Source organism: Phasianus colchicus, chromosome 2 (genome assembly GCF_987193195.1).
Source record: "Phasianus colchicus chromosome 2, bPhaCol1.hap1.1, whole genome shotgun sequence".
NCBI lineage: Eukaryota > Metazoa > Chordata > Aves > Galliformes > Phasianidae > Phasianus > Phasianus colchicus.
Window position 1 is genome coordinate 58437005 of NC_143437.1, and position 15087 is coordinate 58452091.

General features: G+C 36.2%; 1 protein-coding gene across 1 annotated transcript in view; it reads left to right on the forward strand.

Annotated features, from left to right (window-relative positions):
* Nucleotides 1-15087, forward strand: part of PTPRK (protein tyrosine phosphatase receptor type K) — a 395041-nt gene that overhangs the window by 127527 nt on the left and 252427 nt on the right. The window contains exon 5 of the mRNA XM_090136137.1: nt 6538-6809. Coding sequence (XP_089992263.1) covers nt 6538-6809 — 272 coding nt within the window. The remainder of the gene's footprint in view (nt 1-6537; nt 6810-15087) is intronic.

Below are 15087 nucleotides of genomic sequence, written 5' to 3' on the forward strand. Positions count from 1 at the left end.
TGGTTCTGGCAGGGATAGAGCTGTTTTTTTTTCCTAGTAGCTGATATGCTGCTATATTGTGGATTTATATGAGTGTAACATTGATAACACATTGATGTTTTAGTTGTTTAGCAGTGCTTGCTCTGAGTCAATGACATTTCAGCTCCTTGTACTGTCCTCTCAGCAAGGAGGTGGGAGGGGGAATAGAACCAGAAGAGCTGACCTAGACAAAATTGGATGTCCCATTTTGTATGGCATCATGCAGAACTATGAATCTGGGGGAGTTGGCCAGTGAGGGGGCTGTTGCGACTCAGGAATTGGCTGGGAGTTGGTCAGCAGGTGGTAAGAAATTGAGTTGTGCATCACTTATTTCATATATTTTTGTTAATATTATTATTATTTCCCCTTTTCTATTCTATTAAACAGTCTATATCTCAACTTGCAAGTTTTACTTATATCTGATTCTCTTCCTCTATTCCACTGGTGATGGATGGGTGAGTGAAGAGTCGTGGGGCTGAGCTGCCAGCCAGGTTAAACCACAACAAGGTGATGCAGTAATGTCACAAAAATTGAAGGAGCACAATAGAAGACAGAAGTTACCGCTATGTACCGTCTAAATGGAGATTGGTTAATACCTGTTTGAAGGGAAGAGGATTTATAGGAGTCAAAGACCAGACTGCTGAAAATTACAAGTTTCACGCTTCAAGTAGAAGCCCATTTTTCAGGGAGCAAGGATGTGGAAGAAAATAATTTTATTGGGAAACTCATCTGCTCCATTGTTAAATTATAGCAAATGTATTTTACTTAAGGATTCTATTTATGTGTGATTTCTTAATTTACAAATTACTAGATGCTAAGAAAGCTTTGCTTTCAGTAGGGGATAAAACTAAACTATTTCCCAAACTATTAGTTATGACATGAATTTATTCTGAATTGATCTGTCCTTGCTGCTGAGGTAGATAACCAAGTTCAGTCATTATCAAAGTAAACAAAACACAAAGCAAACTAAAATACATAGTGGATGGTATGGCTAAGAAAAGATCTCACGTCCCTGGTTACATATCTGTGTAGGTGCCTTTCAGAGAGTCTCTGTGTAAACATCAAAAACCTCCTGGAATGTAGATCTTAAAGATGAATTCTTGACATGAGGTCATAGCAACTTTGGGGAGCAGTGTTATTCAGCTGTTTCATGCTCTGTTGATGCTTCTGTTCAGTGTAGGTGGGAATTGTGTTGGCCTTGTTGTTATATCATGGATAATATTAGGAGCTATTAACTGGCAAATAAATTAGAGGGACTTCATAGGAAAAGCAAAAATGAAGAGTGGAGTTTGGGAGAAATATAAATGATGTATAAGAAGGAAAAATAGCACCTGGTATGGTGGGAGAAAGAGAATGTTGTTTATGCATTTTAAAGATTGCAAACTTGCAGTGATGGGTAAGACTTTTGGGAATTACTGAAAGGAAGATGAAGCAACATAAAAGTCAAGCTCAAGAAGAATGTAGCTCATGAGTTATGATGTGTTTTGTAACAGTCCTCCTGCCAGAGTTACTAAAGTCTTTTCACGTAGACATAGTGAAAAATGGTCAGTGAATGGAGCAGTTAAGAACAATGACTCTTTGTCCAAAAGTAAATGATGATTTTGGATACTCTTCACCTCTGACTTCTTACAGAATAACCAAAGGTGATGTTATCTTTTTCTGTCTTGTAACAAAAAAAGCTTCCTTTTCCATCTTATTAAAAAAGAAAAAAGAAAAAAAAAATTTGGTACTGTTTTGTTTTGGTTGTTAGGAGAGCAACTCACTTTCAATGACTTCTTTCTTGTAAAAACCTGTGCTCTGTTTCTAGTAGGGTACTTTTTTTCTTTTCCTTTTCTTTATTGTCTACAATGAAAATAGGTTTATATAATGTTTTACTTCTACCTACGTTTGATCTCTTAGACCAGTGTAATGGTAAAAGTCAGAGGCTTCACTGGGATTTAGTAAAATAGCTAGTTGTGCTGTATCTAACTGCCTATCTGGATGCTTTCTGCCCTCTCCTTATCAGAACAGGGAGAGATAAGAAAATGAAAAATCTTATGACTTGAGGTAAATACAGGGACCTCACTTAAAAATTACTGTCATGAGCGAAACAGACTTGACTTGAGGAAAAATTTAATTTATTACCACTTAAGTATGAATTGGATGATGAGCAAAAAACTGAAATGTGGGGTATGGAGATTGTAATCTGTACACACCACTGGATCTGTGCCCTATTCCCCTGCTCCAGCATGGGACATCTCTCTGAGTATTTGGCTCTAATAGTCTATACTCTTGACTGAAAATGTTAATTGAGGGTTTAGTTAATCTTAGGGTTTGTTAACATTTCTTTTGCTTATACTTTGCATTTCTGCCAAACTTAATAATATATTACTGTATGACTTGTGATCTCCTGTCCTACTTTCCTCTTTTAGCATTAAATATTTGGGTAATTGTTCCCTGTTACTTGAAGTGGTTTGCTGAAGTTTACTTCCCATCACTTGCTTTTGTACCCTGCCAATATTACCACTAATAATAATCCAAGACATTGATTAGCTAAGCGGTCTCTTGTCATTCCTTTATTAATGCACCTATTTAATTAAAAGTTTTTGACTTGGTAATAATGCAGTATTTTAGACTTGTTTCTCTATGTTGTTATTATTGTTATTTTATATGGAGTTATACATATCACTTATAACATTTTATACGGAGCCTACATGTAATTGTTTGTATAGCAATGTGTATGTTATCTGCCCATTTGCATAGTCAGCTGACCACCACATTTACTGTGCATGAGACTAGATAAATATTTTGCTCCCTGTCCAGGGTTTCTGTACTCTGCTATCTGAATGCATACTTGGGTGGATGTTGTCATAGAATCATAGAGTGGTTTAGGTTGGAAGGGACCTTTAAGATCATCTAATTCTAACCCCCTGCAATAGGCAGGGGCACCTCCCACTAGACCAGGTTGCTCAGAGCCCCATCCAGCCTGCCGCTGAATGCCTCCAGAGTGCAAGCATCCACAACCTCTTAGGGCAACCTGATCCAGCATCTCCTCACCCTTGCAGTAAAGATTTCTTCCTAACATTTAGTCTAAATCTACCCTCTCCCATTTTAAAGTAATTTCCCCTCTTCCTGTCATTACATAGCCTTATAAAATGTCTCTCCCTTGGCACTGAAGGTGTTTGTTTTATTTTTAATACTTGTACCTACATGATATTTATCATAAATCTTATGCTCTGTTGGATAGCTGCTGTTTAAAATATGAAGGGAAATATTGTTGTACTGATGCTATTTAACCCTTTTACTTCATTTCTAGTGATGTTTTTCAAGCACACCACTTATTTTGGAAAGTGACAGGAGACTGGTGTCGATTCTGTGAATGATTATAGGGATACATTTACACTGTGATCATTCTTCCAATGGGCATTGCTTTGTGTTTCCTTAATCCATATTTTTGAGGTTTTCAAACTTTATTAATGCTGTGCTATCTCAGTTTTTGCTGGACTTATGGTTCTAAATCTTTTGTTTGTAACAATGTTCTTTCTTTAGTTTCTAGTCACGTTTATTTGACCTTATGTATTTTATAATTCATTGCAGAGCAATATTTTTTTTACTTATATATTACTACTACACTTAACCTTTAATAACATTTTGACTTAAGGTATTGCAAGCATGTATAGAAAAGAAAATCTTTCAATCTTGCTTCCAAACATAGCTTTTTTTTAAATAAAGAATGCCTTTCTTATCAAAGATGTAAGGAAATATTTACTGAGTTTTTCAGAAATAAAAATTTGAGGTCTAGCTGACTTTGGCATTGGCTTCTAATTTTCATGGACTTAGTAGATGACAGAGGAAAGAGCAAGTCTGTATATGTTCACGGAGGTAGCCTGGTAAGAAGCTGGAAAAGGAGAGGAAAGGGGAAGTAGTTTGCAAGATGCTGAACAGATGCTTTGGCTTTGTGACAAATGGTTTTGTGAATGCTGTCTGGAGCATTTCATGAAATGTTATGGGACTAAAACGTGTGTGTGTGTGTGTGTGTGTGTGTATATATATATATATATATACACGCATGCAAAATTAGTATTTTTAAATGACAGAATATGAGGTTGAGTAAGTAGAGTACTATAAAATGTGTGTATATGCTGAAAACTGTATAGTGTTGCTTCTAAAGACCATTGTAGATTAACTTAGTATAGAAACAAGGTCTTGGACTATTTCTAGTTTGATTTTGATCTTCATTTCCACCTCATAGTTCTATCTTTATCTTTAGACAAATTGAAAAAAATATTTCAAAAATTTTGCAAACTTCATTTCTTATATTCTGTTCCTTCATTCCCTCCCTCAGATTCCCTTCAGGGGGAAAAAAAAAAATAAAAAAGTTGGAGAGCGTATCTGCTCCTTTCTTTTAGCTTTAGAAATAAAGAAAATATTTTTTAGGAGAAAAATAATTTGTTTTTTGTCTACTTAAATACATTTGCAGGATGGATGTAACAAAGGCTAAGAGGCAATGAAGAGAGTCTGTGCTTAATGCTGTGGAAAGCAGTTTTTGTAACTTTTTTCTTATCCTTTTTGCTTTTCTAACTCATGTAGGAAGAACATCCCACAATTGCTGACATAACCTTCCCCTGCCAAATGCATAGTTTTTGCTCCCAAATTTGCAAAATAATATCCTGTATTTTATCATTCATGAACAATCTGGTGCTTAGAAGACAGTATGCATTAAGACAGAGATTACAAACAGTTTTTCTCTAAATAAGTTTGTTCTAGAGACAGGAGGCATAATAACTGCCCACCGGTGATCATAGTATAGCAACACTTCTTGGAAGAGCTTGTGTGAAATTTTTTGATTGATTCTAAACCATAATCATTGGAGTTCTCTAATAGCAAACCTACGTAGTGTAATGCAATTCTTTGTGCCTGTAAAAGTGGCTATTAATGATAACAAGATAGCAATTAACTGATAGTCTGTCAATTCTCTTTTAAAAGTTAATCAACCAAAGGTTCTATGTGTAATTCTAAATACTAACTAGATGCTTATTATGTGATGTTGTTTTTATTTTGAAGAGGAGTATTTAAAAAATTCCTGAACTATGCTATAAAAAGAGCTGATTTCTGCTGTATTGCTGCCTTTTTTGTTACAAACTTTTTAGCACAAAATTGACTTATAAGGTAGTAAGTTACTATCTCACAATGATGATTTAATCAACATGCATAAGTTTTCATCATCTTCTGATGAACTGCATGCCAACAGTTTCCAGAATGGTAGGTACATTTGTTTAGAACATCTTCGAACACAGTATTTCCTGGTTGGATAAAAATCAAAAGACAAAACTTCATGTGCATAAATGTAATTGTTTACAGAAGTGTATGCTTAAGAGAAGGTTTTCAATCAATAATATTCACATACATACTCAGGACTACTCATTTTGGGCAAGTGCTTGTAATTGTAAAAATTTTTTAAATTTAGTCTAATTTTGTAAGTTTGAGTTTTATCTGAGTGTTCAGAAAGAATGGTTCTTTATAATGGTTCTCTTAAGTAAAGCAGAAGCAAAATCTATCAATATAAATGTTCTGCAACCATTAAGTAAGACTATGGCAGGGATTCAGGTTCTATACTGAGCTGGCTTTTTCCACCTCGCTGCAAAGTTTTACACACTTGAAACATGGAGTATCTCAGAAGGCTTGTTGTGTTGGATTAATTTGCTAGGTAGCGCACTGACATAGAGTCATTGCTCTTGAAGGAATGAGGATGCTGTAAGGCTGGGGTACAGTAAAATAGACTGGCAGCCATGTCTTTACTGTTCATTGTGCAGAGCACGTGGACAAACTATTTCACTATTTATGTCCTGTATCACCTTGTTAAACATCTGTTTTCTGCTTTCTGCCTCTGTAGCTAGACAGGCTCAACTTGTTCTATCTTCTGTGTACTTGTAAAATAAATTTATAGGATGGGCTCCCTTCCAGGAATAGAAGCCTTCGTGTTCATTTCAAACCCATTTGGCAAATGAGCAACAAATGTGGCTTGTCCTAAGTGATCTAGTTCTGTTGCCAGTATATCTAAAATTCAAGCCTCTTCCTGGGTGGAGGAAGATTTGGTAAAGCAGCACTAAGGAATGTGGGCCTTATTATTCCATATTTTTCATTTTCAGGAAACCAGTTGAGCAAATTGAGAGAATTTTGGCCCCAATGACTTCAAAAATAATGACGATCCTTTGTTCTTCTCGTTATTTTTGAGCACTGTGATCCTACTTCCAATTATCTGATCTTAAAGCAGGGGAGAGAAATGTTTCTAGTTGGAATCATCTACAGAGGTCTTTAGAGATATGTTATATCTTCTGTAGATGCTACTTCAGTGGCATTTCTAGGCATTTTATAGCTAGCTAGATTTCATGTGTGAATTTTGAGTTTTTGTGATATGAAAATGTATGCATTTCATTTTTTTTTTTTTTTTTACTGTGAACAATCATCTTCTTGGCATTTATCTTTACTTACTATTTTTTTTTCTTCTTATTTCCCCTTTCCCATTCCCATGTTCTTTAGGGTCATATATGATAGTGATTTCATCGGACCATGACCCTGGAGAAAAGACTCGACTTCAGCTTCCAACAATGAAAGAAAATGATACTCACTGTATCGATTTCAGTTATCTTCTGTATAGCAAGAGTGGAGCAAACCCAGGAACTCTGAACATCTTGGTTAGGGTGAACAAAGGGCCGCTGGCTAATCCCATCTGGAATGTCACTGGCTCCACTGGCAAAGACTGGCTTCGAGCAGAGCTGGCTGTCAGCACCTTCTGGCCCAATGAGTATCAGGTAGGCTTGAAACAAGTTCTCACCTCTGTATAATGTTTACAGCTAGATCCTATGTGGTTTGCATTAATTTTGATCTGTTCTTTTATTTTCTCGGTGCCCTTATTTTTCTGTTTGATTTCAAATAAATATTTGGGGATATAAGTTTTTTTAATAGGAATTGATTAGTCAAGATTATCTGTTATTGTATAATGAGAAAAAAATTAACAGGAAAGAAGCCTCTTTAAATGAAATGATGAGGTCCAAGTTCAGAGGCATCAAAAATGATAAACTCCCAGAAATAAATTGCCTGTGCAACTGTAATTTGTACCTGTCTTCCTTCCTCTTTTGGATATGCCTGTGTTACTGTGTCTAATTACATGACTGTAAATGTGTTTTTTTCCACATGACATTTGTTTCATTTGCTGTTCAGGCAGAATGGTGCTCACCTAATGAGCAGCTGCTCAGGACATGTTTTTTTCCTCTTGCTTGGGACAAAACCACCTGCAGCGTAGGCCTCTTGTTTTAAGAGAAAAATTGTCGTCTTATTACTAGATGCTGTTCTTTGATTTGTTTGATTAACCTCAGCAAGTACCTGCAGCTGTTTCACTCAGTGGGTATTTGATGTGAAGTATGAATCTTGTACAAAGGCATTTTTGTCCTGGCACAAGGAAGGGGAAGGAGTGGTACTAGGCATGCTCCTCTGAGCTGTTACCACACAGTGTAAGTTCACAATGTGTGTAGTGCTTACAGGCCATTATCTGAGGATGCTCTGGTTCACTGGTGCTCTTGCAAACAGGTTAGGTATCTGGACTAGTTATCAAATGAAGAAAAATGGCCTCTGTATTGATGGTCGTCTTGACAAGAGGTACTGTGGAAACGTTTCTTAAAAGACATTGCTATTACCCATCATTAAAATCATCTCCGTAAGAAACAAACATCAGTGCGATTGCTAGTAACTGTACTTAGAAGGTGAAACTGATGTTTATTTATTAGCATTTTTTTTTCCTTTTGTTTCCTTGGTTTTCTTATTCGTGAAATAATTTGATCTATCCATGACATTGAAATGATGTGGAATTTGATTTCAAGGTCTGAAAACTGGTTTTGTAAAGTCTGGTTTCTGAGGAGGTGTTTTATTAACTCTTTTACATTGCTAGAAAGTAGCTTTTGGTATGCTTAAAAAAACGAGGAGCCTTTTATATCAGTATAGTAGTAATCAAGTATAGCAGCACTATATGCAGTAAATCAGGTTTCTGTTGACAGATGGCCAGGCTTGACAATGAGATTGGTGGCTGGGGCTTTATCTTAGAAGCATGGCCATTTTTCACTTACGTTACAGCTTTCACATTATCTCACGTTAGACTCTGTTAAAATTCATTCTTTCCTTGCTTGGTCATCCAGCAAAATATTGAAATCATGTATGACACAGTTGATTTTTAAATTAAAAATTAATCTGGGGGAGAACTGGAAAATTGTTAATGCAGTGAGTTGTAAAGCACAATTATTTCAATTATTTTATGAACAGGAGGGGAAATGTTCACACTGCTGATGCTTGCCTGCTTGTTCACACAAATGGGCTGGTATTTTTATGAGCTTAAGTAGTCCTTTGAGGCCATAGTCATATTGCTCTTCATGGATGTGTGCGAGTTTTTGTTTTTTGTTTAGTGTCAGTTTTGAGTTGAGTTATTCATCAGCATGGAAGTCTTTTTTCATGTCTCATAGGACTTCTTTGTCGTAGAGCTCTAGCTCATGATTTTATCTAAAGGAAACTTGACTTGGAACCACAAATCTCTGTCTTGCTAAGAATTAATTATTTGGTTTCTTTTTGAATCCTTAAAACTTCATTTTGCAGTAATGGTGCTCTATAGGTTAAAAATAGACTAGCTGAGGTACCTGTTTGATAAGGGTGATGATTACACTTAGAAATGTAACTAGCAAACTAAAAATACTGAAATGTCGATATTCTTTTATCAGCTAAGAAATAATAATGATACAGAACCACTTAGAAGGAGAACTCTAGAGAGACTAATCATTTTATTTTTTTCTGACCTGTCCTAATTTGGACAATGGATGTGTTCTTTATTTTAGTTTTGATGATTTAATGATTATAAATGTTTCAGTAGCTCAAAGATCTTTAAATGTTATTTTCTCTTAAGATTGCTTCAAGATCTTGAAACAATGATAGAATTGATAGATAATGGGAGAGTGGCAGATTGACTGAAAATTAACTAATGGCACATGCATTCAGGTCATATGCTAGATAAGGTTTCTCATGAAATAGGAAAACTTGCTGTCTGTTTGGATATGAAATCAGTTTATTCTAAATAAGCAGAGATGTGAGATTGTTAGTGTACTTGTGGGGAAAAGATTAGGAAGGCAGGAAGTGAATGTTGTTGCTTCCTTTCAGCATTATCAACTAAAGCAAACAAGTGAAATGCTAGTAGAAAGTGCAATAGTACATAAAGCGTTTGTGAACTGCGTAGAACCAAGTTACAGGCCGGGTTGAGAAGAAACCCAACCCCCCTTAACTCCCACTTCCTATTTCTAAGATAAATCTTCTTAATTCTGTACAGTTGTTAACTTTGAAGTGAAAAGCAGAATCAGGAAAATTCAAAGAAGCAGTTATTGAGAAGAACAGACTGATATCAGAGGACTGGTATTTTCAAAGGATTTCATTTAAACTGGAATACAGAAAGTGACTTAAAATAATATCAGAGGTATGTTGAGTTAATAAAACTTACAAATAGTGTGATTTTGTTAACTACATAAGAATTAAATATAGGAATAGTATTTAAGCTTTTTAAGAAACACACTTATAAATAGTTATGAAGGTCATGTTAAAACCTGCTGCAAGTCTTGAATGTTGGGTTGTGAAACAGTGTGAGCTTTGTGGAAATCCCAGCATGAGGATTTAATGCCAGCAGAGCAGTGTTGTAGGCATGCAGGAGTGAAATGCTCAGAAAGCTAAGTTTCTTTTGCCTGGAAAAAGGTGCAGTCGAGTGGAGTACGATTAACAGCTGCAAAACCAGGACTGGCAAGAAGAGAAATCCTTTCTACTTCTACAATTACTAGACTTAAGGGCCTTTTCAGTCTCTTTGGTGAACCAGACTGAAAAGAAAGAAAAAGCGGTTCAGACAGCAGACTGTAGACTGTTGGAAGTCTGCGTCGGGTGGAGCTGGAGCTGTTGTAGATGTCAGATGTGAGCTTAAGGAGACGAGGCAAGTTCTGTGTAAATGGATGTGCATTTAATTTGTTTCTCTATTCCTAGGCAGATCAAATGTAAATTTTACATTCTTTGGTTAAAAGAATATGACTGGACTGATTTAGATAAAAGTTAGATAAAAATACAGGTATAGAAAACAATAAGGGAAATATCTGAGCTTTGGTGATGTAAGAGAGGAATCCTCTTAAGACACTAAGCTGAACTGGCCCCTTCTGAGCTTCCAGGAGAAGAGAAGGCCAAGGTATCTATGTGAGAAGAAAGATGCTTTATTCATAAATATACCTAATATTGTTCTGTGCATACTATGAAAAGTTTTTCCAATCTCTTAAGAATTCTCAGAAACAAAACATGAATTACAACTTCAGTTTGAGGGAATTACTAGATTTTTTTTTATAGCAGAGATTTAAGGATTGCTTAGTAAAATGTGCTAGAAAAGGCTGACTAAATCTATAATTATAGAAAAAAGCCAGTTAATTTTTCTTTAAGTTTTTTTTTTTTCTTAAAACCTTCAAGAGGCTGTGTTTGGTAGGTGCTGAAAGTTGCAATCAGATTGCCTTGACATCTAGTATTAAGTGTGGAGGTTGGCGGCCCTGCCTGCAGCAGGGGAGTTGGAGCCTGATGATTCTTGGCGTCCCTTCCAACCCAAGCCGTTCAGCGACTCCATGAAAGTTACTGAAATGCTTCTCCTGTGTAGGTTCATTGTTTTTCTCTTTGTGAAATGCCTTTGGGAATACTTAGTGGCTCCTCAGAATTTAGAATGACTGTCCGTTAGCTGTTTCATTCCTAGTTTATTAATACACAATGAAATATTTTTTGTCTGTTTCCATCTTTCTGATTTTTTTCTTTGATAAAAACACTTCTACCACTTTATCATTATCACTAATGATGAAAAATTGAGCCCGTTTGGAAATATAATTAAATATGAATAATGTTGCTTTCATGTCAGAAACACTTTGTAAACTGCTGAATGTTCTCTGCTGCTGGTAGATAGCAATTAAACAAAAGACTTTTTTGTTGTTTTTGTGGTTTTGTTGTTTTTTAAATACAGTTTGTTGAAAAGTTACTCTGAAAAATGCTTTTTGGTAATGAACTTTCTGCTTCTCAAAGGCTTGTCAATACAAATATATATTTTTAATTGTTAGGATAAACATGAAACAGGTGTAAGCATATCCATCATATCTCTACCCATTTCTTGTGAGATATTTATCAATTTGGTGAGGACAAAATAAAAATCAAGTTCTAGCAAAGTGATTACTGGCAAGACTTTAATAATTTAGTTGTGTAAATCACAATGCACTTATAGCTCTCAAAGGAATTCTCCAATTCCAGTCATCAAGCTGGGAAATTATAGCATACAAAATGAATGTTGCCTCAACAAGTCCCATCATGGCTAAAATGTTCCACCATGATTACTGGAGATTTTCCTGATTCTCTTGCACTTTTCTTACAAATGAGAGTGCTAGCTTCAACCCTTCTGTGGTGTATTTTCAGTCGTGTATGTTCTGCCATAAATGGCTAGCTGTAATTGTGGTATTTTTCTTCAATCTGGAAATTACGTGTGAGCATAGCACTGGCTGAGTGATAGGAAGATGGTGGTGGGAAAGAAAGTGAATGTTTAAGATATATATTATATGTGTGTCCCTAATTTTTTCTTTTTAGGCATAGAACTCAAGACCTACAAAACTGAAATACTTCTAAATTGTCATTTGAAAACTTATATAATTACTAGCTTGATGGATTTAATTTTGTTAGTCAATTTGGGACATAATTTTGGGGGGCATGTTAAAAGGAGAAAAAATAATAAATTAGTATCAAATTTTATAAATAAAAATAGCTGATATTATTGTTTATCAAATAAAATTTGTCAGCCTAATCTAAATTGGTGACTGCAGGGTACTTCTCCATTGCAAGCAGAGAGCACTCTGCAGAAGCTGCCTTTTTAGCAGCCAGGAGAAGGAAAGACTTTGTCCACCTTGATTTTAACAAGCTACAGGACTGGGGAGCCTGAACAGTACTTGAAGTTGCCCTCCCTTAGTCTTCTACTGAATAAAGTCACAGAATTTTGTCTCTAAAGCTTTTGTACATCTAAAAAGCAAATTTTAGCAATAAGCTAGCACTTAACAAAATAACATAATTCTTTTAGTTTGCCCCTTCCCTTTTTACTTTTCTGTTTAAATTTTTTGAAGTTTTCCACTGTTTCACCGCCTTATGTTACATTCTGTGAGCAGCTTTTTGTTTTTACTGTGCTCTGTGTTTAGCTTTACTAAGTATGCTAAGTATACAAAGTATTATGTACTTTACTAAGTATGATCTAAACTTATTAAAACTAATGTGGAAATGTACTTTTAGCAATGCATTATTACAGTGAACTGTATGTACATATAAGATGAAGAACTTTTTTTTCCCCACTGAATAACCCTATTTCTAGGAAGTTGATGAGTATTTTGACTTTTTTTATCGTTCTCTGCAAGACAGAAGCTATCTTCAGGGTAAGGTGATGAAAATTTAGCAGATGCTTGGCATTTCCAAAAGCCATGAAAGAATGTGGAGGTTAATGTGCTGTATGAGTTCATGCTATAAATTTCCTTTAATTGCATTTAAGTCTCGGGTGGAAAACTAGCTGTCTATAAATTCATGAAGACTTTCTTTGAGATAAATATATAATATTTTTCAGACAGTTCTTAATTTCTCATGAAAAGTTTCTGACTAACCTCATTGCTTTTTTTTTTTTTTGGAAACATTCTACTCATCAGCAAGGTGGTATGCAAATTTTTTATTATCCTTATTACCAAGATTATGAAAAGCTGGTAGCGTTCCCCTCCTGTCATACAGCAAGGTTTGTCATCCAGTGAAGTTTAAAACACACTATTGCTAATCAGCTACCTTAGAGTGCCTGATTCAACTTGTCAGAGTTACAAAATTGACTTAAATTGTGGTGTATAAATAAAGCTCTGGATGGTTCTTTTTGTCAAGATTTTTCTTTTTTAGGGTTTTAGTCTATACTTGGACGGCATAAGTACTCCTTACATAAGCAGCTGAAGTTTTGTCATCCTTTTAACAGTTTTTGCAAGATCCTACGAAAAGAGTCTAAGAAAAATTGTGAATATCACAGTACCAGGCAGCCAGCAATGGTACACTCTCCCACTCTGCTCATAAAAGATGTTTTTATTTTCAGGCAAAGTGAAATGAATGAAAGAGATTATGGCAAAAATCAATGATAGACACTTGAAGTAGGTCACTAGAAGAAAGTAGGAACTGGTAATACTCTGAAATTCATTATGCAGATTCTGAAAAGATTCAGAGTAATTAATTGCACAGTGCAAGGGGTTTCCAGACTACAAGTAAGTGAAAATAAAAGAAAAAGGATAATAAGGCAGCGTTGAATCAGTATCAGAACTTCACTAAAATCTCTGATATTCAAAAGCTGGAACCAAACCACTTTCTAAACAGCTTTCCCTTTAACAGTCAGGGACTTTGATTTAAAAGTCTGAACTCGTTGCTGCACTGGAAAGATGCAGTGTTGCTAGGTATTTTTGCTGGACGTTGTACACTTCCTGGATTATTATTTTTTTCCCTAATAATGCTAGTGTTGAAAAAAAAGTGCTGAGAATTATGCAGCCACCTATCTTTTTGTCCTTTTTTTGACTTCTATTATTTAGGGCATGATGAAATGCTCTAGAGGAAAGTTGTTTTGAGTTTGTAGCATGGTGTGCACAATGTGTTATAGGGGTTTTTGTTCTTTTTTTTTTTTTAAATATATTTTTGTTAATGTTTTCTTTTCTTTCTTTTTTTTTTTTTTTAATGCTAAGTGGTGAACAAGCCTGAGGCTTAGAGCGAAGTCCAAAGGTTTTCTTCATCCACAGAAGTGTCTGATAGGAATCCTTTGTTGACTGGTGATATGACCTTCTCATAGGGAAGTAAATGTCTCGTATCTTTCAAATTCTCTCCATCTGGTACATAGTTCTGTTCTTTTGTTTAGACTCTGAGGTGACATTGACAAACTAACTGAGGTGGTTGTTAGGAAGGAAAAAAATATTCATAATTCCAAAATGGGAAAGTAAAGTGTCTCAGTTTCTTTGCACTGGAATCACTCTCCAATTATTCAAGTTCTGTGTTAAACAGCACTGTTGATTCTGAACTTCTTCACGGTGAGAGTGATGGAGCACTGGAACAGGCTGCCCAGGGAGCTTGTGGATTCTCCTTCTCTGGAGATATTCAAGACGTGCCTGGACACCTACCTATGCAGCCTGCTGTAGGGGCCTGCTTTGCAGGGGGTGTTGGACTTGGTGACCTCTGGATGTCCCTTCCAACCCCTACAATTCTGTGGTTCTGTGATTTTTTTCACTTTGTCCAAAAGGTACTGTGAAGAATTTAAAGATCACTCCTTTCCCCTTCTTTCCCCATTGTCCTTGCCTCTTCCTGCCAGTGAGGTAAATAGTAGCCCTGTTCTGGCTATTCTGAAACACCAGAGAACAATTTTCTTGCTATGGGGTAGTGATGGGAAACTTGCAGACTAATCAGTGCCCTGTGGGATGTCAAACAATGGTGCCGTCAGGTGGAGAGTGCTCTGGGCTCCAAGCCAGGAGCTACTGCTATGCAGCCTTTGCTGACATTATTTCAGTCTTTGAAAGATCTCTCTCTGTCAGTCGTGCAGCTCCTTCACTATTTTCTAAATGTCTTTATGTACATCTCCCAGAAGGTTTAAAGAATTGGTACAAAACTGTTTGGAATGGATTACTTCCACAAAGCACTGTGGCTGCTGAGAAGCAGCCCTGTGCAGTCTTGTAAGCCTGTCTAGTTTTCTGCATGGCTTTGTGTATCATAATGTCATAGAATTACAGAAGGCTTAGGTTGGAAGGGACCTCAAAGCCCACCCAGCACCAACCTGGCACCATGGGCAGGGCTGCCCCCCACCAGCTCAGGCTGCCCAGGTCCACACCCAACCTGGCCTTGAGCACCTCCAGGGATGGGGCATCCACAGCTTCTTTGGATAGCCTGTGCCACTGCCTCACCACCCTCTCGGTAAAGAATTACCTCCTAACCTAATCAAAATCTTCCCTTTAGTTTTAAACTGGGACT